Source organism: Rhinolophus hipposideros (assembly GCF_964194185.1).
Source record: "Rhinolophus hipposideros genome assembly, chromosome: 9".
NCBI classification, from domain to species: Eukaryota; Metazoa; Chordata; class Mammalia; order Chiroptera; family Rhinolophidae; genus Rhinolophus; species Rhinolophus hipposideros.
The window spans coordinates 3,215,052-3,238,849 of record NC_138055.1 but is presented as its reverse complement, the minus strand read 5'-3'; the positions used below and the strand labels follow the sequence as shown (position 1 = coordinate 3,238,849).

General features: G+C 56.8%; 1 protein-coding gene across 4 annotated transcripts in view; it reads right to left on the bottom strand.

Annotated features, from left to right (window-relative positions):
- Positions 1 to 23,798, bottom strand: part of WNT7B (Wnt family member 7B) — a 50,115-nt gene that overhangs the window by 8,985 nt on the left and 17,332 nt on the right. For all 4 annotated transcript variants that reach the window (XM_081059007.1, XM_081059006.1, XM_081059009.1 and 1 more), the window contains exon 2: positions 15,494 to 15,720. In XM_081059007.1, the coding sequence (XP_080915133.1) occupies positions 15,494 to 15,720 (227 nt within the window). The remainder of the gene's footprint in view (positions 1 to 15,493; positions 15,721 to 23,798) is intronic.

The following is a 23,798-nucleotide window of genomic DNA, read 5'->3' as shown; positions in this document are numbered from 1 at the left end:
CCCCCTCAGCCAGGAACCAGGCAGAATCCATACAGTTTGGAGCCCACTGGCCTCTTTGTTGCCACCTCCCTCTCTCTGACCACCCACCATCACCCCATCACCAGGCCCTGACCTCCTGAGTCTCCCTTCTCCTCCAACACCCCAGCCTACCTCAGGGGTCCCTGAATTGTCCAGACTGACAAGCCAGTCCGCCCTTTCTCCCTCACTCCAAACCGCCCGCCCATCCCCTTACCCCCTTCACCCTCCTGACCCCCGCCTCCAGCCACCATCCCAGAGGGGACAGTAAGACCTTCCTCCCAGGGGTGTGGGAAAGCCCCCACTCGGGACCCAAGCCACTACAAGGCTCCAGGGGCAGTGGTTCCATTGAGGACTCAGCTACACCTGCTCCTGCAGGAAGCCCTCCCAGTGCCTCCAGGTAAGTGAATCTCGCCTCCCTCTGCCCTTCCAGGCCTAGGTCTCAATCTGCCTGTGCCCAGAGAATGGTGTCTCCATACTGTCTGTGAGCTCCTTGGAGGCAAAGACTGTGTCACTCGTTCCTTCATTCACTTGTTCATTTGACAATAATAAGCGCCTGCTGCATCGCAACCCCGTATCTACAAGATGAAGTCCAACCCTTTGGTCCCTTCCCTCCCTGCTAGGGGTCAGTACATGGCCACCTGGGGACCTGCCGACTGCACAGGCTCTGCCCCCCGGGACCTGCACCGCTCTGTAAGAAGCCATCTCTCAGCACAGTGAATGGCTGTCTGAGGAGCCAATGAGGCCGGCTGGCCAGGGACTCCCAGACAGACAAAGGGACAAAGACAGGGAGAATATGGGAATTGACCTCCTTGGCTCTAAAGTAGGTCAAGATGATCTGAAGGGGAAGTCCATAGGGTGTGAAGTGGGTTATTGAACTCCTTGTTTGTATTGCCCAAGTCCAGCAGGGCCTGCCGACAAGCCCACACACCGAGGCCGCAACAATAAACTAGGTGGGGGATTCCAGGAAAGGAGGTGACTACAGAGGGGCACAGGGATTCATGGAACCTCAAGGGATGCCCTAACCTGCTTCTGTGGTGGGTAGTCTAGGAAGGCTTCCTGGAGGAAGTGACGTCTTAAAGTCTGGGTTAGAAGTATGAGTTAACTCCCTGTGTGTGTGGTGTCAGTGTGTGTGTGTGTGTGTGTGTGTGTGTGTGTGTAGTGTGTGCATGTATGGTGTGTCTATGGTGTATGGAGTCCTGGCCACGCCTCGCAGAAAGGTGCAGAGGTGTGAAACAATTTGGTGCTGCTAGCACTGGAAGTATGAGGTCAAGAATATAAAATTTAAAAAAAGAGGTGATTAAGGTCTGAGGGAGCCAGACTGTGGCAGGCCAGAGATGTCCTGTGAAGCAGATGGCACTCTGCGCAGGTGCTGGGCCAGATGCTGTGGGGTTCGGATTTGAGAGCTCCCTGGCTACACGGGACGGGGGTTCTGGGACTGTTAAGAAAGCAGATCAGCAGAGCTGTGGTCATCATCACTATCACTCACCAGCTCTCATGGCTCACCAGCACCCGTCTAACCCTTCACGTTCATTCTCATCAAACTGTCACAACAGTCATACGAGGTTTTATTGTTCCCGTCTCACAGATGAGGATAATGAGGCACAGAGATGAGGTGTTAGTGGCTAAAGCAGGATTTGAAGAGGGAGGGACTTGAAGCTCAGGTCATTGGAGGCCATCCTGCCCCCATCTTGGCGTCTTTACTGCTAAGTGACCTGGGCGGGAGGAGACAGGAGAAGAGGCACACGCACGCAGCCCCTTGGGGAGGAGATGCTACATTTGGGCCATCTGTGGGCCTTGGGCCCAGGGGGAGGTGGTTAGCCAGCAGGTGAACACTGGATGGGAGTTGCGGGAGACCCAACCGGTCTCAGACAGGGAGCATGTTACAAGCTGGGCACCCAGCAGAGCAGGGTGGGCGGAGAAATGTCAGACGATTGTGCAATCCTGCCAAGAGGCCAGGCCAGCGGCGTGAAGAGTCCCCACAACCAAGCCCTGCCTGAGCAAGGATGATGTGGGCGTTCCCTCAGAGGCCTGGAACCTGCCCGTGACCCTGTTCTTACCCCAATGCCAGTCTTCCCCCCAGGAGCCAGCTGAGGGACTCCCATGTCTTGCTGTCCTGACGCCCCCAAACAGGAAGCAGGCTACGTAGCTGGGCCTGTGCGTTTGGAGGGCATTTCATGGAAACCTCCCTCCCGTCTTTGTGTGAGTTCCTGCTCCCACCTGGCTATGCCCATACCCGGCTCAGACTCTCAGTTACTCATCAGTTACTCACCGAGCTGCCACTCCCGCTAATTCCTTTTTTATTTGGTTTTAATGAGCCAAACCCTCTCGTCTCGCCATGGAGACAAGGTGGGGGCTACTGCAAGAGAGGCGTAGTTTGGGGAGAATCCAGGAAGGTGACGTTAGGTCCTGGATTGAGGGGTTCCCATGCACCCACTCTGCATACGCATCTTGTTTAATTCTCACAACAGCCCCATGCAGTGGGGGTGACCACACCCCAGTGTCCAGACCTGGATGCTGGCTCAGAGGGCTTCGTAATCTGCCCAGGTCACAGTATGCCTGGGCGTGGAGTGGCGGAGAGGGTCCCCTCCCAAAATCTCTCAGGGGCCGTTTGGCCAGTCTGCAGAGAGCTACCTGCATGTCCTCTTCCAGGGCAAGCATGAGCGAGAGCTGAGAAAGACGACCCTCCAACCCGTGGGCCTTGCTCAGCAGCCATCACTGGCTCCCAGGTCTCAGAGATGACCTCAAGGCCTGACCCCTGTCAGCACCCACCACTCCCTGCAGCCTAGCTGGGCAGGATGAACACGTAGCCCACCTGTGTGCAGGTGCAGCTGCCCCCAGAGCACACCACTCCTTGAACAGAGGAACAGCCTGGGTCTCCACCTGCCCTGGGGGACACCGGCCGTCCCTCTGTCTGGAGCACCCGCCCACATCCCCACATGTCTGCAGCTCTCCCACGCTCCTGACACTGCTGGGACAATCCCCTGCTCCCAGCAGCCTGGTCAGGGTGAGGTGCTGTCCTCTGGGCTCTTACCAGGAACCCTGTGGGCTGCAGAGGTGGTGGGCAGGATCCACGTCTTCTTCTTGTGTGTACCCCCACCTAACGTTTCCTGAGTCCAAGCAGACCTGGGGCTGGGGCGTTAGTCCCATTGCCACCTTTTATCCCCATGACAGCCCATTAGATAGACCCTCGTGAGGAGACCCATCTCACAGATGGGAAACTGAGACTCGAAGGCGGGAAGTGATTTGCTCCAGGTAGCGGCAGCAGCCACCTGGGCTCAGCAGCTGTTTCCGATGTGCCTGGTGACGGGGGTGGGCAGTTGGGTAAAGGCAGCATGGGTGGTCTGTTTGGGACTAACAACTATCCTGGGGGCACACGTTGGTCTCAGGAGGCCTGGTGTCCTTGGTGGACTCAGAGCCCTGCCCAGCACAGACCTGCACCCCTAACGCTGGAGTCAGTAGCAACATTGGCTGTATCCCTGGAAAATGCCAAAGACAGGCAGGCAGGTCGCACACTGGTCACCCCCCACCCCTCGGCCCTCAGGAGCCCTGGATGGGTCCCTGAGCACACCGGCCCTGACGCAGGGCCCAGTGTTTCAGGGACAGTTTGTCTCTGGTACCTGGCAGGTGAAGGTGAAGACCGTTAGCTCTGAAGTGCCCCTGAACTGAGGGTTCAAGAAAGAGGGGGTGGGGAGGGGTGTGCCAAAGGCTGGCGCAAGCAGAAGAGCACAGGACCTGGAGTCTCACACCTGCTGTGTGGCCCCAGACAAGTCACAAGCCCTCTCTGAGCCTATGTCCCTATTTGCCAAGTGGGGCTCCAAATACTCACCACACTGCGTGGCCCCAGGAGCAGCCCTGAGAACAAACAGGACAAAGGGACATCGGCCTCCCCCTCCCCGAGTGGCCAGCGGGCCAGGGATGAGCGGGCATCTCTCTGTGCTTGTCCAGACCCTCCTCCCACGGGCCGACCTAAACCTCCCCAGCCACCCTCCATGCATATTCTGGGTAAATCCAGAACACAGAACAGCAGAGCCCTCAAAAACCACTGCCATGTGGGTAAACTGAGGCTCCGGGCCATTCAGGGCCCATCCGGCTCTGCTCTCTCTTTCCTATGGGTTATTCAAACTCAAGCCCTCACTGACCCTGCCGGGCTGCAGGCTCAGAGGAAGCAGAAGCAGCCCCCGCTCTGCTCCATGTCTTCGGCAATGCCAGCCAGACCCACCACCCAGGGAAAGGGGGCCTAGTCTACCCATCATCCCCTCACCCCGACCCCAAGCAAGATCTGTGTGAACAGGACCTGGAGGGGCCAGGATGCCTCCTGAGCAAATCGGGGCCTGGGCAGAATGGAGGCCCCCTGTCCTAGGGCAGAGCTGGGGCTGTGCCCACCCCTCATACCAGGGGCTCCTCTCACTGTCCATTCAACACGACTTGCCCCTTCCTAGCATCCACAGGGGGCTGGCACACTATTTTTAGAAAGCCACAAAAAGCCATAACGGAGCTCAAAAATGACCCGATTACCAGCAGGCCTGGGAGGGAGGAAAGGCACTTGGCACCCTCTTAAAAGGGGAGTCAGGAACCTCAGTGCTGGGGAGGGCCTCAGGGACCATCCAGTACTACCCCACAAGGACCCTGAGGCCCAGAGAGGGGTACACACGACCCGAGGTCACACAGCGGCCCGGAAAGTGGGGGAGCTCCTGACATTCTGCTATGACTGAGATCTGGGCCACACATGGTCCCAGAGAGAGGCTCAGAGTCTGACACCTCAAGTTTAAGTCCAGACCCTGCAGTTGGCTGGTTGGGTGTCCCCGGACCAATCAAGGGGCATTTCATTCTCAGTTTCTCCACCTGCAAAATGAGGATAATGGTGTTGATCTGGCCATGTCACTGTGCCAGATGGGTCCACGTGTGGTCCCGGGGGGCAGGCCTTGCCCCTGCACAGAGGGTGGCTGAAATGACCCTCATGCCCATACATGTGACACACACAACACACGGGCTCTCCGTGGTTGTACACGCATTTGGGCATCTGTCTGTGTGGCCCTGAGTGTGTTCCCATGTGTGTGACCCTGGGCATATACCTGGGCTCGCGCACGAATGTGGTTCCTGTGAGTGTGAGAGAGCATGCCCACCTGAGTCGGTGCCCGTGCCAACACAGTTCCATTCATCCTGCCACTCTGCCAATCTGCACTTGCCCCTTTTGTGAAAAGCAAACAAACACACAGCATTTTCTACAATTCAATAATAAAAAAAGCAAACAACCCAATTAAAATTGGGCAAAGGATCCAAATAGATATTTCTCCAAAGAAGATAACGAAAATGGCCAATAAGCACATCAACGTCACTAGCCATCAGGGAAATGCAAATCAGAACCACCAAGAGAGAGTACTTCACTCCCACTAGGATGGCTAGTGTAAAAAGACAGACAGTAACAAGTGTTGGTGGGGATGTGGAAAAATCAGAACCTTCCTACACTGCTGGGGGAGGTCAAATGGTGCACCTGCTATGGAACAGTTCGGTGGGTCCTCAAAATGTTAAATATGGGTACTGTATGACCCAGGAATCCCCCTCCTAGGTATACACCCAAGAGAAATGAACACACGTTTCCACATGACTTGTACAAGAATAGTCAAGGCAGCATTATTCACAGTAGCCAAAAGGTGGAAACATCGCAAATGTCCATCGATGGAAGAATGGATAAAGAAAATGTAGTACGTACATACGTTGGGATATTAAGCCATAAAAAGGAGTGAAAAACCGAACCGACACGCATTAAGGCATGGACGGATCTTGAAAACACTGTGCTCAGAGAAAAATGCCAGACACAAAAGGTCACTCGCCGTGTGATGCCATTGATATGAAATGTCCAGAATAGGTAAATCCGTGGCGAGAGCAGATGCCTGTTGCCAAGGGCTGGGGGGACTGGAGATGCTAGCTAAGTGGTACGGGGTTTCTCCTGGGGGTGGTGAAAAGGTTCTAAAATTGGCTGTGGTGATGGTTGCACAACTTGGTGAAAACACTAAAAACCACTGAAGCACACGCTCGAAGTGGATGAATTGTACGGTATGAGAATTACATCTCAATACAGCTGTTACGAAAACATACAGCATTTGATGGTTTTTAAGGGATTGCATACAACTTGTCCTACTTGATTTAAATCCTCACAGGGGCCCCACCTCAGTAAGGATGTTCTGCTCAGAGGAGACAAGAGACTGGCCTGAGGTCACACCAGGTCGGCCACAGAGCTGGGAGCTAGCCCGGGACACCAGGGTCTGCTCTCAGACCATGCCCAACCCACCAGGACAGGGACACTGAATGGTCCTGCCTCCCACCCCACTGACCAGGCCTGGGTCCCGGGGTTGTCTGGTCAGCCCCTGGCACTCTAGTCACTGTCTCACCCCTTCCTTTCCTCACTCACTCTGTCAGCACCCAAGTGTCTCCCTAGCACCAAACACAATCCTCCCTCCCGACCAAACCCTAGAATCCAGGGGTGAGGCCCGCAGCCCCCACCCCCATCCCTGAGCCCAAGGCCACGCATATAGCACGGCAAGACTGACACACTGCAGCCCAGAGTGATGGGGTGGGAGGAGGTTCACAGAAAGTGCAGACAGGGCCACCGTAAAAATCATGGCGAGGTCAGCAGCACAGTGTGCCTGAGGGACTGGGGCAGAGGGCGAGCAGCGAGGGCCCCGTTCAGGAAGGGATGCTGAAGGCAGGTCCTGAATGATAAGAGAAGTGAGCCATGCGCAGGCACAGGGAAGAGTGTTCAGGCAGAGGGAACAGCAATGCGAAGGCCCAGAGGAAGGCATGAGCCGGGTGTGTGTGGTCTGACCCAGCAGAGAGAGTGGGAGATGGAGTGGACCACAGTACAGGGACTTTGGGAGCCCAGGGACAGGGTTTTAAACTTTATGCTGAGACGTGGAGCCCCTGGAGGGTGCTGCTGTGACTGACATTGAAAACGACCCTCTGGCTGACAGTAGGGGCATGGTAGAAGCAGGGAGACCCTCTAGGAGGCTGTTGCAAGGGTCAAGGTGAGAAATGCTGGTGGCCTGCCAGCTGGAGATAAGGAGTGGCCAGCCTGGGGTCACAGTCTGAGGGTGAAGCCAGTGGACTAGCAAGTAGACTGGGTGAGGGGGTTTAGAGAAAGATGAGCCCCAATGGGCTTCTGAGAGACGGGTGGAAAGGATCAGCTTTGGGGGAAAGAAATCAAGGAGCTGCCTTGGTCAGGCAGTTTGGGGTACCTGGGGTTCAGGAGAAGGCAGGCGGGGCCGCTGGGCCCTCAAATCCATCACCATCACCAGAGCCAACGCCAGATGGAACTGGGGCTCCGTGGTGACCCCCAGATTACATGGGGATGAGGCTCAGTTTAGTGCGTTCCAAAAGCAACAGGTCACAATGGGGCTGCTGGGACTGCTGAAGCTGACGCGGGGTAGAAACACGAGACGGGGGGTCCCTGAGTCCTCCAGGCCACTGCTGGCTCGTGAGTTCCCTGCTCATCTCAGCACCCACCCCACCCCATCTGGCTCCAGGCTCCCACAAGCCTAGAAGTGGGTGAAAGAGTACTGCTCCCACACACACAGCTTAAGGCTGGAGAGAGTGAGGGCAAGTAGGCCAGGGGACAACCCTAGGCCACACGGGCAGCTCCTAGTGTCACCCAACAGAGCAGGTACAATGCCCATGTCCAGGTTTTGGGGGGAATAAGGAGCTGGGGAGAGAAGCCCAGGGGCCCCGGGAGGGGCCAGAGAGCCCATTTTGACTGCCCTTGTCCCTGTCTGGCCCCTGGGCCTCAGCCTGGGTTCAGTCCCAGGGCTGGGGGTGCAACTCCTTACCTGAGCTGCCTCCCAGCACACAGGGACTCGGGCTGGGGGAGAGTGTCCCGGGTGAAGCAGGGAGGTGTTGGCAGCAGCAGTGGGAGTCAGGCAAATCAAGAGATGCCCCCAGGCCCAGCTAGGCCACAAATCCTGATTTGTGCACTTGAAGAATCGGAAACCCAGAGCCCTGGACCACTTGGGTCCAGTCAGGCTCTGCCCAGTGACGGCTGGGCACACTCCTCCCGCCCCGTTTCTGCACCTGCCAAAGGGAGGCCATAACAGCACCCACCTCGCAGGGTCCCGGCAGTGTGAGCACATTAGTGCCACTCAGGGCTTAGGACGCCGGACACAGGAAGCGCAGGACACACATGGCTGCTTTTATTACCCGTCTCTGAGCGGGTTTAGACCCTGGGCCTGGGGCGGGCGAGGGGGCGGGGGGCGAAGGCCCATGCTGGTTCTGTGTGAGTGTGCACATGTGTGCGAACACATGTCTCTGTGTGTGTCTGTCCTTCCCTCTCAGTTTCTGTCTCTCTGTCCCTCAGCCCCTCTGCGTCCCTGTCTTTCTGTAGCCCCACCCCAGCCCCCACCCGGCTCGGCTCCGGCTGAGTCAGTGTCTCCACGCTAAGCTCTTCCTTGCTGTTGTCATAAACAGAGCATTGGAAAAAGTCACGCCAGGTCCAAACACGCCGACACGCCCGCACCCCAGGCTTTTGTTCTGACCCAGCGAGGCCCTCACACGCTGCATACAGCCCTCCAGGTGGGTCGTGCTCCAGCTGGGCATGGGGAACACCAGGCCCAGCGTGGGCAGAGCCTGGCCCAGGGCCACACGGCAAGGGGCAGGGTCTGTGTCCTGAGCTGGGCGGGCTTTCCAGGAGCTTCCACCCCTGCCCCATAGCTCTGGGGGAGGCTGGGAAGGCCTCTCCTGCAGCCCCAACTTCCGGCAACCACTCTTGTCAGGGAGGTCAGCTCTGGGCAGCCTGCCCTTGTGAACGCTCCCTGGTCCAGGCTTGCAGCAAAATTAGCAACTGCGTCTGTGTGGGGACATGATGGCACTAGAGTCCCTTCCTCCCCGGGGTCAGCACCTGGACCCCCGCCAGGGTACAGAGCTGAACTGCTAGGTTCAAATCTCTACCTCTTACCAGCGTGTGACTTGAGGCGAGGCGTGAGCCTCAGTCTCCCCACCTAGGACGTGTAGACAGTAGAAGCCAGGATGGGTGACATTTGTGAGAGTGGGCATTGGGAGATGGCTGCAGTCATAAAAGAAATGATCCTCCCAAAAATGGTGGCAGAAGGAGTGGGGCACGGAGACGGGCTGAGGTCCACACTGGGCCTCGCCCCTGGGAGGCTGAGGGTAGAAGCCTGGCCACCCCGTGCTCTGTGTCCTGCCTCAGTATACAACAGCCCAGAGCCCTGGATCCCTTGTCCATGGAACCCTTTGGCAAACCCTGATACATCAGGGCTCTGAGGAGGCAGAGGGCCTTCCTGCCCCCCATTCTGAGGAGAAAACCCCAAGTCCTGGCTGAGCCTGGGCCCCAGCCTCAGCCCCTTGTAGAGATGGTTAGACTGAGGCCCAGAGAGAGCAAGGCTGGGCCCAACGTCATACAGTGAGGCCTGAGCAGGTGGGTCTGCATCCCGACAGTGCCCTCTCTGCCCCCAAGCCCCATCCCCATCCCACGGCCTGTCCTGTCTGCAGGGGCCCTGCCAGGGAAGCTGGAAAATTCCCACGCTGGCCGAGTTCCAGGCCGCCTGTGAGGGGCCGTGTGAAAGGATCAACCACCGCTCAGGCCACAGCCCCTAGCTGGTCGAGGGCCCACTGATGGGGCTTCCATGCCACCCACTGGAAGGCCTAGAGCCTGGTCACTTGCAGGTCACCTCGGGAAGCGCCCCTCTCAAGTGCAAGCTGGCCTTCCAGGGCAGGGACAGAGCCTGGGCCCACTTGGAATGACCGCAGCCTCATCACATCCTGAGCCAGGAGAGGGCTGGATTGGCTTCGCCTCCTGGAAGGTCTTTCTGACTCTGACATTCAAAGCCCCAACCATCCATAGTGTCCTGGCTGCCGAAGACCCAGAGCCTTGGAAATGTCTGTTGTGCTAGCTCAGGCTGAGCCCCCAGCGTGGGGTAGGAAGCGACAGAACCGACAGGACAAATATGTGCTTCCCTCAGATAAGGGCCTGTGTGCACAGCCCAGAGCCATCGGCTCCCCCAGGCCATCCTGGGTGAAAGGCTCCCGGAGCAGGGCTGGTGGCTTTCACTCTGTCTCACTCTGTCTCCCAGTGCCCTGTCGCAAAGTTGACATTCAGCAGGCACTTAATGCATGCAGGCTGAACAATAACCGACTGCCAGGGCGATCGGTCCTCACCGCCCTGTGCAGCCCCAGGCAGCAGCGGGTCACCGACCTCAGCTGCCCCTCAGCTGGGCTGGAGGACAGTGTTTGGGGAGGAGACAGTCAGATCTGGGTTCAAATGTCCACTCTGCCCCTGACCAGGGTGACTCTGGGCAACTCCTGACCCTGGTGACTGCCGTGCCACCCAACAGAACACTCACACAAGCCACATAGGTCATTTCAAATTTTCTAGCAGACACATAAAGAAAAGTGAAAATAACCATGTGAACTTAATTTTAGTAACCAATTTTATTTAGCCAATCTATCCAAATATTACCATTGTAACATGTAGTCAACGTAAAGATTATTAAAGAAATGTTGTACTTGCTTTTTCCTTTCAAAGTCTTCAAAACCTGAAATCTGTTGTGTACCTTCGTCACGGCGCATCTGTTTGCACACGCCATGTTTCATTCACGTGCTCCCCTGCCAGCCAGGGCCTGTGGCCGCCAGAGTGGACCGAGCGGTCCTCGAGTCCTTATCCCTCCTCGGGACTAATGCCTGGCCTTCCTGAGCCTGGTCTGCAAGGCCTCGGACAGGGGCCCGGTGTCCAGTAGCGCACAGGACCTGGAGTCGCCCTCTCTCCTCCAAGGCCCCTGCCAGTGGCCAACTTGGAAGCCTCCAGACCTCCCCTCTCAGCCACCTGGATGTGAGTCACTCACTGCCTCAGATTGTCCACAAATTGATGGCCTTTGCTGAGCCCCTACTGCGCGCGGCTGGTGGGCTCAGGGCTCACTCCCAACACAAATGTCACCCACAAAGCAAACCAGTGCACTGACAGCGGCCCAGGGCGGCCACGTGAGCCAGGATTAGGGGCGGCCCCTATGCCTGGTCATGTCTGAGCAGCACATGATGGGCGGGACTCAGTGTTCCATGGCCGCTCGGGGTGGGGGGTCGGAGCCCAGTGCAGGTGGATCCCAAGGGCCCAGGAGGGGGTGGGGCAGTGGCTGGAGGGCAGTCCCTCTCCTGCTCAGACCCTTCCAGGCTTTCCAGGCCACCACAGCACTCACATGCTGGGTTCACGGCTCCAGCCCTGGCCCCTCCTCTGGCCTCAGGTCTCCTCACAATCCAACTCGCCCTCGATGTTCCCACCGTTCCTGGAAAATACCATCTGCTTTCTGGCCTCTGGGCCTTGGTGCATGCTGTTCCCTCCACCTGGGGCCCCTTCCCTGCATTCACCTCCAGGCTGGTCTGGGTCACTCTGATCCTCCCTTGGGTCTCAACTGACCTGTCACCCTGCCAAGGAAGCCCTCGCCAACAGTCCTGACCGAATACGGGGCCTGTTGGAAACACCTTGTCCTGCTCGCGGCCCCTGGGGGCCCTGAGTTTCTAACAGGCATTCCTGGAATACAAGGTTCACCCCTAACTCTTGTGTTCCCCCTCCCCCATCCCATGGCAGAAGACAGCTGCGTTGAGGACACATTCAGCCCCACCCCCAAGCTCATTTCCAGTTAACAGAAGAGGCAGGTGAGGAGGGGCCTGAGCCACAAGTATCATTCAATAGATGAGGAAATAGGCCTGGGGCAGGCTTGGGTGGCCAGAGAGTGGAGGCCACCAGGCATGAGGGAAGACCATTGTCGGTGGGGGGAGGTCTAGTGTGGGCCTGGACTCCCTGAAGGGAACAGAGCAATAGGCACCTGGAGAGCCCCAGGGCAAAGCCAGTGCAGGGTCATCACAAGAAGGTCTAGCTTATATGGAGTAGTGAGCTCCCCACCCCTGGAGGCATAGAAGCAAGAGCACCAGGTGCTGGGAAACATAGGCCTTGATTTGCCCCTGTAAGAGGTTTCCTTCAGCTCTCAAGATTTAGGCATAGCCCAAGGTCACAGGCAAGGCCTAAAGGGGGCCGTCCCACCCACCCAGGCCATTCCCTCTCTCGAGGCCAATCATTAATTGGCATCGCTTGAGTGGCTGCTCCCACGAGTGCCCCCCGGCTTCCTGCCAGCTCATGGCCCGGCTCCCATCCCGTGCCCAGGCCACCGCATGCCTCTACAGGGGCTGGTCGCACTGCCCGAGCCCACTCCCTGCTCGTGACTCCCAGCAGTGAGCCCTGGGAGGAACGAGGGGCCTGCTCAGACCACCATCACAGCACCCAGGGGGACCCTGTCTGCCTACAGGACGAAGCCCAGAGCCCTCCTAGGTACGGATGGCCAGTGGAAGACCTCAGCCTAGGTGGCGGAGAGCCCACCCAGCAGGGCAGAGTACAGGGAGGGCCCGAGGCAGGTGCTGAGCGGGCCTGGGCTGAGAGATGCAGGAGGATGAGGCACTAGGAATGTGACTGGGTCTGGCTGTGGTCAAGGAAGAGCCAGGCAGGGGTGAAAAAGCTTCTCCGGAGGGAAGTCAGATGTGAGCCAGCAGAGCAGAGGCGAAGGGCCTCCCAGGGCGAGAAGCCGCAGGAACAAAGTCCCAGGGGAGGCAAGGGGCCTGGCATACTCAGGGAGAAGGAGGGAGTCAGCTAGAGCTGAAGCCCTAGTTCTGAGAAGGAACGGAGGGAGGCAGAGGGCTCGTATGGCAGGGGCTGCTGAGACTTCAAGCTGAGCAGTTAACTTTATCCTGGGCAATAGGGAGTTATTGCAGGTTTTAGAGGACGGGAGTAACATGGCATGGCCAGGACGGGGTGGGAGGCAGGAAGAGGCACTGACAGCTGCCAGGGGAGGGCTGGAGAGGCAGGCCCTTTAGTGGCCATGGGACAACCTAGAGAGGTGGACAGGGGAGTAACACCAGGCTTCTGCGGAGACGTCTGGTTGGTCAGGCGAAGGCTGGACCCGGGAGATTTAAGCAGCAAGATGCTGAGTGTGTCAAGCCAGGGTTCCCGTGGGTCGGCCTCACTGTGAGGTCCACAGGGAGCGGCCATGCTAGTCTTGGCCCCCAGGGAGAGCCAACCGGAGCAGGCTGAGAGGAGCAGCAGTGACATTAAGAGGAAGCCCAGGCGAGTGGGGCCCAACGAAGGCAGGGGTCTCTCAGCCACACGCAGGTCCCAAAGGCCTGGGCACTACTGGTGGGAGCAAGAGAAGGTGAGAGACCGGGACAGTGGGTGTGGACAGTGCTGCCAGGACGCTTGCCTATGAAATGCTCATGAAAGTAAGGCGGGTGTCTCAGGTGGGCTCACCAGAAACAGAGCCCCAGACTCCAGGTGCCGAGGGCGCTCAGGGCACAAGGCGCACCCAGAGCAGCCCTACCTCGAGGCAGGAGGGCGGCCTGAATACTCCCCGCCTTAGTCCGTCCTTGGCTGCGGCTACCCCCCTCCTGTGGTCAGAGCTGCGGACCCTCCCAGGTCCCCGTGGGGCTGAGGGCCAGTTTCCAAAGAGGAACAGGTGAGCTGATAGCCACGATCCCCTCAGCCCCAGGGGCTGCATGACGCTCAGTTAAGGTAACCTGGATGGGCACTGACAGTGTCCACTGGGGGGGCAGGTCACTGGCGGGGCCAACACCACTCTGGGCTTTGGACGGTCCATAGGAGTCCAGCATTTACTGGGGTACTGATGGTGAGTCCCCCTGCCTAGGGCCTGAACCCAAGGAGAAGCTCGGAGTGACCACGTCTCCCTCACCACCAGAGTCTCATGATCTCAAATAAAGTCGAAGCTCCCACCCCCTGTTGGGCCATGTCCACTACCCGTCTCTCTCTGCACAGCGAGGCAGCAAGGATTTGCAGGAAGGAGACCTGGATCTGAAGCCAGCTCTGCCACGTGCAAACTGTGTGGCTGCAGGAAACCGTATCATTCCCCTGGGCCTCGGTTTCCTCAGTTGTGCCATGGGGGTACTCACAGCTGCTTCAGATCCCCAAGTCTCAGGGGTGAGGGGCCAAGCAGACAAGTGGGCACCTGGCACCAAGCGGGCCTGGTGTCAGTGCCCTCCCAACTACACTGGATGAGCGGGCAGCTCCACCTCCCCATTTGGCACCTGCAGGGAGGAGCTGCACTTGGGTGGTGGGGCCCCAGGGAGGGGTGGGGCCACCTTCCTAGCTGTGCCAGGTGCCACCCACAGGCTGCTCACCGCAAAGGGGCCCCCGGGGCTCTCCCTACGCCACCCCCAGCCCCATGCCAGGCGTTCCAAGCCCTGTAGAGCTCTGCCTCTGGCCTGGGTTCCAGCAGCTGTGGCTCCTTGGCTCTCTGGGACCGGAAGGACATGTTGTGCCCACACGTTCCGAGGCTCACCTGTGCCCGCAGGCTGGGGTCTGAAACAGGGCACACCCCACATGCCCGGTGCTGCACCCCTAATTACTACTCTCCCCATCCAACCCTCAGTCGTCTAAACAATTCCTCATACCTCACAACGGTGTGACTCTTCCCACCCTCACTGATTCAATAGCAGTTTATTGAGCACCTACTGCGTGCAGGCACTGGCAAAGGCACTGGGGACCCAGCCGAGGGCCTGCTCACTCAAAGCTCATGTTACAAATGAGGAAACTGAGCAGCCCTGAGTGCCATGCCCAAGGTCACACAGCTGGATTCAAATCCAGGTCAGACTCCAGAAGACTCACTTTTCCCTTTGAGCACCTCTCTGGGCTTCAGTCTCCTTGCTTGTAAAATGAGCACAACGGAGCCTCCCCAGGGCTGTGAGGGGACTGTACACGGTGCAGCGGGGCCCAGCCAGCAGAGCTCTTGCCACCCCTGCCTGATGTGCTGCGGTGGCTGCCATTGCCCTTGGACTTGGAGGCCCGCCCACCCGCTCCCCAGCCGGTCGCACTGCCCCGTGCTCCCACACGAGTCACTCTGCAGCCTCCCTCACACTGTTCCCGCGGCCTGGAATCCCTGCCACTTTCGGGATCACGACAACAGCACTGCCCACGGGCCGGGAATCATTCGCATCAAGCCCCCAAACAGCCCCATGCAGAAACTACTACTGTCGTCCCATTTCCAGGTACAGCAGTGGAGACATGGGTGGACGAAGGCCCTGGGCGCACACAGCACCTGGGCAGCAGCAGGAGGGCACGCCTCCAACCCTGTACCCGACTGGACGCCACCAACCTGCCCAGCTCATGTCCATGCCAGGACGACAGCCCCCAGCCCCAAAGCCCAGGGCAAGGACCCTCATCCACTCAGACAGGCTGGCTGCCATGGACGCTGTCCTTGTCCCAGACACGGCAGTGCCCCAGAAGGCTAGGCCAGGTCTGAGTCTCCCTGGAATCCCAGGCCCCCATCCAGGCCAGGGAAATGCTGGGCAGAGACACTGGTCAGAGCGGGACAGCACAAACAGCAAGCGTGGGTGGCCCGGCCTGGTTTTTGGCGGGTGGCCCAGCCCCCAGACACCCGAAGGCCAGATGGGGGGTTTCCTGCGAGCCCGGAGGTGCCCTTACCTACTCGGAGCTCTTGCCCGAAGACGGTCTTCTCACCGAGGGCGGAGCAGTTCCAGCGCCCAAAGCGGAACTGGTACTGGCACTCGTTGATGCCCATCTGTGCCCCCTCCCCAATCACAATGATAGCATCGGGCCGGCTCTGGCAGATGGCACGCTGCCGTGGGGCCAAACCAGGAATCTTGTTGCAGATGATGTTGGCTCCCAGGGCCACGACAGATGACAGCGCTCTGTGGACAGAGAGGGAGAGGACACGGAGGTGAGCGGCAGTGAGTGTGCCCCAGACCCCACCACAAGCCAAGCTCTGCCCACCAGGGGACGGAACACACATCACTGCCCTCCAGGGGCCACTTTCCATTGATATTCACACATGATCCTCACTTGAAAAGGCACACACAACCTTGAAATCTCAAGACGCACGAGATCACAGGACAAGTCCCACGAATCGAGTCCCACGGAACTGAGAGTCCCACGGAAGGCAAGAACCATGGTCCCCTGTGCCTCTGAATCAGATATACAAACCCTTTGGGGATGTGACAACCATCAACTCCAGACAGTACGCAGTTTCCTCCAGTAGCAAACCCCAACTCCCAGAACCGGGGCTCCCCCATCATTGTAAACCTGGCTCTCCAGAGGGTGCCTGGGCCATCTAGCCCACTGAGCGGGCGGCTGAGCTGGGAGCCACGCCAACTGGGTCCCAGTTCCACTTATAGCCCATGCGTGACCTCGGAAAGGCACTCTGCTTCTTTGAGCCTCAGTTTTCACATCCATGAAATGGGGGTACAAAATCGGTCAATCAGTCATCACCAGCACTACATAGGCTCAGACCAGGGAGAAAGGCCACACACAGTTGTGAGGGACAACTATTGTTATTATTCATTCATTTCTGGATGATGGGATGAACTCAGAGGAGGAAACAGGAGTTGACATGACTGAGCACCTACTGTGTGCTGGGGTCGGCAGGGCACTTCACCACAGCACCATCCTCAGAGCAGTCCCTGAGGGCGCCTCGTAATTGTCCTCCAGGAAATCAGGCCTGAGACAGGAGGGAACCTGCCAGGCTCCGTCTCCCTTGTCTTGAGCTGTTATCAGCGTGATTGTTTGTTTGATGGGGTGAAATTCACATAACATAAAGTCAAATATGTTGAAATGCACAGTTCCATGGCATTTGGTACATTCACAACATTGTGCAACCACCACGCCTACCAAGTTCCAAGATATTGTCACCATCCTGAAAAGAAACCTCGTGTCCCTCAGCAGTCACTCCTCATTCTCTTCTCCCCAGCCCCCCTCAACCACTGATATGCTTTCTGTTCCTCTGGACTTGCCTGCGCTGGACTTTTCATATCAATGGAATCATGTCACACGTGGCCTTTTGTGACCGGCATCTTTGACTTAGCACAATGCTTTCAAGGTACTTCAATGTTGTAGCGTGTACCAGTACTTCGTTCCTTTCTAAGGCCAAATACTGTCCCACTGACTGGAGAGACCACAGTCTGTTTCTCCATTTGTCCCTGATGGACAATGGGTTGTTTCCACCTTTGGCTGCTGTGAATAGCCCTGCTATGAACATGTGTGGACAAGTTTTTGTCTGAGTCCATTTTCAGTTCTTTGGGGGCATTTATACCTAAGAGTGGGGTGGCTGGGTCCCAGGGTGGTTTGTGTAGCTTTTTGAGAAACCACCAAATTGTTTTCCACAGCAGCTGCCTCAGTTGGTTTCAAGCACCTAGAGAAAGGACAGCAACTTGGGAGGAGGTGGGGAAGTTTCAGCAGACGTACGGGCAAAAGCTAAGCTTCAGAACAGCACCTGGCTTCCAACAACAGGCCGGGTGGCTTAGAGAGAGGCAAAAGGTGGAAGTGGGGGAGATCAGGAGGGGCTCCCCAAAGCCGTTGCCCACGGCCCTGGCCTCCTGCATTGTGACGCCTCCTACTCACTGCCTGCCAGCCCCTTTTTGGAGAGAAACAAATCTGTGTTTCTCCAGGGTGGCCAAGCACCCACAGCCAGCTGGGAAAGTACCCATGTGGTGTGAGCCCACAGCACGTGCTGCGACCAGGACGCCCAACCGACACTCAATCCCCACGGCCCGCCCGCCTCACCCGCTAATCTGGCCAAGACCCCCCTGGCTCTCCCACAGGCACAATGGGCAGAAACGTGGAGGCTGGCATGGAGGAAGGGCATCTAGGTGGGTGGGGCTGGGAGCGGGCTGGAACCTGGGGGAATTCAGCCCAGAGTAATTGTAGACCCTCAGAAAACTGACCAGGGAAATGAGATGTATGGGAACCCTGCCGGGCACCAGCCTCCAAGCCACAGGTCAGAGCCCGCTTTGGGTCCCGGACACTAAGAGCATGCTGTCCATTCCCAAATTCTAGCAGGCTCAGGCTGCAACACCCCACCGCCTGGTGCAAGAACTCTGGCTGGGGCAGGAGTTTGGACACATGGGGTTTGACTGGGGTGACCCCAATGGGACTCGGGGTGGATGCTGGGGGAGGAAACAGATCATTGTAGCCCTGGTGTCTGCCTCTAGGCGGCCACCCCAGTCCCGATGCCAGCACCCAGAGCTGACCAGGTCACTCCCCTGCTCCAAGCCCATCCATAATTCCCCAGGCTCCTTTGCCTAGAACCGGAGGCCTCCTGGGATCGGGCTCCTGCTGACTCTGCCACCTTTGCTTGTGCTGATTCCTCTGCCTAGGATGCTGCTCTCCTCCCCTTTTTTTTGTCTGCAAATGCTATTGCCCCTCCAGGCCCAAGTGCAAGCCCCACTGGGTTCAAACCGCTGGGTCCCAGGCACTGAGGACGCGTTCAGTGGGGCACTTGTCTCTCCATTACCGACCTTACCCCTGGTGTCACAGTTTCCATGTCCAGCTTTCCCACCAGACTGCAAGCACCCTGAGGGCAGTATCCAGACTCAGCTGAAGTTGGGGCCTGGGGACTGCCCCGTAGCTGTCCATGGGTTTTTGTGGAATGAAGGGATGGGTGAACAAATGAGTAAATACTCAAGGGTCACTTCTAAAGGAGTCCTACAATGCAATACAAAAAGGTATTCCAATTTGCAAATGGGCTGTGGACCTGAATAGACATTTCTCCAAAGAAGAAATGCAAAGGGCCAACAGCAGGTGACAAAATTCTAAATATCACTCACTTTAGGAAAATGCAAATCAGAACCACAGTGAGATGTCACCTCACACCTGCTGGGATGGGTCTGCTCCAAACAACAGAAAATGGCACATTGGTGACACGCTGCTGTGGGAAAGTACAATGGTGCAGCCACTGTGGAAGAGCTGGGAAGTTCTTCAAGAAGTTAAACGTCGAATGACCATACGACCCAGCAATTCTACTCCTTGGTAATATATCCAAAAGAATTGAGGACAGGGGTTCAAACAAAAACGTGTACACACATGTTCACAGCAGCACGATAACCAAAAGGAGGAAAGAACCCAAATGCCCATCACTGGATAAATGAATAAACAGACTGTGGTCTCTCCGTACAGTGGAATACTATGCAGCCATAAAAAGGAATGAAGTACAGATACATGTGACATGGACGAACCTCAAAAACGTGGTAAGTGAAAGAAGCCAGACACAGCAGACCACATACTGATTCCATTTATCTGAAAAGCCCAGTGAAGGTAAATCCACAGAGACAGAAGGTAGATTAGTGGTTTCCAGGGGCTGGGGAGATGGGGGATGGGGAGTGCCTGCTTAATAGGTCTGGAATTTTCATCTGGGGTGATGAAAAAGTTCTATAACTATTGGCTAGAGGTGGTGGTTACACAACACTATGAATGTACTAAAAGTCACTGACTCGCACACTTTAAAATGTTTATAGTGACAGATTTTATGTTATGCGTATTTTCACCACAATTTTAAAAAATTCTATCTACGCACAGGGCTTCTACGCCCCGGCCATAGTGGGATTGGGGGAAGGAGACGAGAGGGGCCTTGCCCACCTCACACCCCACTTATACTCGCAGTGTGCTTCCCGGGTGTGAGGGGGCTGATGGAGTAGGTGGAGGGGAGTCCCAGCATAACAGTGCATGGATTAAAGGTGAACTGTAGACATCAGGGAAGAGAGTTATAGTGTGTTTTGTGCCGGGAGCGTAAATAATCAAATATGGTTGATAATTCAGAAATAATTTCAAAATTGTCTTCCATAGAATGCGGGGATTTTCCCCCTAACAATATTAAATGCCCCTGTTGTGAGCGCCAACCTTGGACAACCAGCCTCTGTGCTATCTCTGTCCTTTGCTGGCAAGGTGAGCCTTGCTCTCACCATTTACAGGGCTGCAGACCGGAGCTCAGCGATGCTAGGGAACCTGCCTGAGGCCACACAGCCAGGCGCAGAGCCAGTCTATGCTTCCAAAAGTTAGGTGGAGGCAGCGCAGTGGCTCAGAGCACTGCACAGAGTACTTCACAAATGCTAGAAGACAGCCTAAAGTAGGAAACCATGCCCATTTTTCATTTTCAAAACACAGCTTACATCCTTCCCTTGCTTAAAATCCTCCTGGTCACTCATTAATTTATCCGGGTTTACGGACACATCTGTTGCTAGCATTTGAGGTCAGGAGACGGGTGTCAGCAGCCCTGTCATCCCCTCCCCCACAGCCCGCACATGCCTGGCCAGGCTGACCACTGCCCTCCCAGAGCAGGCCTGGCCATGCCACACCCCAGGTCTTGCCCACGCTCTTCCTTCCGCCTGGAGGGGAGGGGGCTGCTGATAGGGATGAGCAGCTTGGCCCTCATTAGGAAACCGTTGGAGTGGGAAAAGGGATAAAAATATATAATAACTAAATAACTGGTGCTCTGGAGAAGGAGAGGTGGGTGGACGCAGGCAGCATCCTGGGATAATTGGCAGTTTGGGGGTGAGGGCATGCTATGGCACTCTCATCAAGCCGCCCTACGGGTGGAGGGGGCCCTGCTCTCACCCCAAAGTGGGAAGAACCCTCTGGGCAGCTTCCCGGCCTGCAGCTGCCCGCCCAGGTGTCCGGGGAGAAGCTGGCAGGGAGGTTCTGAGTGGCCTGCGCACATAGAGAAGCTGGGCGGGGCGCTTGTGTTTCAGTCACTGACTTTTTCCATGGAAAATTCTGCTCCAGGCTCATCCCCTGTGCTGTTCAGGGGCCTCAGGACACAGGCAAGATGCCAGGAGGAATGGGCAAAGCTGAAAGTCTGGAAACTTTCCTCACCCCTGGTCTGGGCCAATCCCAAGAAGGGAGCTCAGAGGAGAAGGGGTTTCGGGCCCTGCAGACAAGCAGCTCCCGCCTCGTCCTCCGGGGCTGTGGACAGGGCCTCTGATCTCGGGCCAGAAGGTGGGGAGGCCAGCAGAGGGCGTGGCACAGGGGTTGAACCGGGCATCGTGTGAGGCGGGGGCTGCCGCTGGACAACAGCAAGATCGAACGATCTGCTAGAGCCATCCCAAGGGGGCAAGGGGTTCCAGTTGGGTGATGGGGCGAGGTGACCACTGCCAGGCGATAGACGGGTGCAGGAGTGGCCAAAAGGGTAGGATCTCTGCTGTGGCATTAGCCAGGTACCAGCCTACCCACCTGGCAGCCCCATGGGGCAGGGGTGAGGAACATGGGCGCCAGTGCCAGACTGCTTGGCTGGAACCCTGGCTCTGCCTCTTCTTAGCTATGAGACCTCAGGCAAGTTTCTTAACCTTTCTGTGCCTCAGTTTCCACATCTGTGAAATGGGAATAAGAACGGGCCTGACACATCATATTGCTGCATAATGCAAAGTACATAGCACTTTGTAGCTGGCCTGTGGTGACAGGTCTTCGGTGGTGGCCTTCATTAGCCCTTGTGGCCTGAGACTGGGGCACCATTCCTGACCCTCATTCATTGAGCTCCCAGGACCCAACTCCCTGGTAGGGATCAGGCACCAGCTTTGTCAGTCAGGGGGACTGATGATTAAACCAGCAGTTTAAGCCTGTGGGTATCCACATCAGGCTGCGCCCACCCCCCGTGGGTTCACTCCTGGATCAGCTCTACCCTCAACCCAGCATTTCACTCTGGAATCTATACACCCAAGACAAACGAGCATTTATCGTCACCAAGGTCATGCACTCCTGTGTCCAGCACAAACTGGGAACAACCACCCAGGTGTCCATCCCAGGAGAATGACAAATAAATTGTGGTATGTTCACACAGTGGATGATGCTACAGCGAGAGAAAGGGCCAGGGGCTGACACGCGTCCACGTGGATCATTCTCCCAGACAGCACTGAGCGAAACCAGACAGGAGAACACACGCTCTAGACCAGGGGTGTCCAAACTGTGGCCCGGGGGCCAACTGCAGCCCACGATCCATTTTTTATTGGCCTGCAGCAAATTCCAAAAATATATTTAGTTTACTTAAATAAACCGGGTGAGGCAATACGTACTTCACCTCGAGTGAGTGGCCCGGCTGTGTGTGTATTTTACCGCATATGGCCCTTGGTGAAAAACGCTGAAAAAAAGTTTGAACACCCCTGCTCTAGATGGAGCAAAACTCCCCTTCAAGACAGAAGTCAGAACAGAGTCACTGTGGGTGGGAGGCACTCACTGGGATGGGTCCCTAGGAGCCTGCTGGGTTCTGGAATGTTCTCTATCCCGAGCTGGGTGGTGGTTACACCGGTGCCCATGTATGTAAAAATGCATTCAGCTGTCTTCTTGAGATTTCTGCACTTACTTTATGTAAGTTACACCTCAATAAAAAAGTAAAATGTTGAAATACACAAATTTACAGGGCTGGCAAAATAAGGCAAGAATGAAAATGCTAAGCTTTCTTACAAAAATTGAACTCAGATAGACTTAAGAGATAAAATGTGAACATTCAAAATCATTGCTGTGTGCCTTGTGTGTGTGCCCAGCCTTAGGGGGTGCGTTGTGGGCTAGACCAGCCGCCACCTCCAGGCAGAGCTGGACCAGGCAGGAATACACCCCAAACCCAGGCTCTCAGACACCCCGGGATCAAAAGGCATCCCTGGTCCTCTGAGGGCTGCCTGAGGCCTGGAGGGGCGGAGTTCTGTGCGGTGGCCAGTCTAGCTAAGACCTCCATCTAGGCCAAGCCCAACCCCACCAGGACCCAGCCTGCATGGCTCCTCAGAGCAGCCCCCTGCTTTGACATCCTTGGAGAGCAACATCTGAGTCACTTCACAATCAGGGACCCTGAGGCCCAGAGAGGGGTCGGATAGGGGAGCCAGAGTCTCACCTACACCCAGGATTAGAGCCACCCTGTCACCCCCATCTCTGTGGGGGACACCCGTTTCATTCAGAAGGTAACTACCTTCCAAAGCCTGTCCCAGCAGCCAGGAGTCTAACCTAAATGCCTCATGCTGTTGAGTGCTAGGAGGCTCAAGGCAGACTGAATACCTACTGTGCACTGGATTCTGGGCTAAGAGGTCCCCTCAGTGGGGAGGCAAGTGTGGTAATAATTATTATTATTCCCTCAGAATAGAAACCAGAGGTTCAGAGAGGTCCAGCCACCTGCCAAGTAGCTCAGGGAGGGAGGGAGGGGAGCAGGGTCTGGGACCCACACTTCCGCCCCCACACTGGTGAGTGCCTCATCTCCCCTATCCGTGACCCTCAAAGACACTTGGGAGAGTGGTCACTTGTCCACCTGGAGAGCCATCCTCCCCCATTGGTCCCTAGGGGCAGGTGGCTACATTGGAGCCACGCTGCATTGCCCCACCCTGGGGGTGGGGGGCTCCTGAAGGACAGAAGCCCCAACTTGAGCCAGGCTGGAAGGAGTCTCTCAGACCAGGAGCTGAGTTATGGTCTCTCCCCAAACAGGACCCCCTAGGTCCCGCTGCTGGCTCCAGGATGACAGGGGCCCTGTCCTATTCTGCACTGTGCCTGTTGTGGGGTCATCGTGGAACTGAAAGAATGACGGACAGATAAGCCAATGAGTGGAAAGGGTGGACACAGCTCAGACACATCTGTGGGGGGCCCTTCCAGGGACAGGGACCCCAGCTCGTGCAGAGAGCAGGACCATGAAGCTGGGACATCCTCAGTGAGGCTGGGGGGCTAGGCAGGCAGCTGGGGGTGCTCATAGCACACCTCATTTTCACTTAGACTGTTACTGGTCAATAAAAAACAGCTGTATTCCCACTTTACACATGGTTGAGAAAATGTCAGCCTTCCCTATGAAGGCCCAGCACTTCAAGTCAAGGGAGGTGGGTAGGTGACAGGATTGTAGAGACAAAGCCACCCCAAAGGGCCCTCCATAGGGCATCGATCCCCAGCATTGCCAGTGACAGGACAAGTTGTCTTTCTGTTTAAAAAGCCGGAGAGAAGTGGTGTCATTGCCAGCCCAGGACCATGTGACAAAACAGCC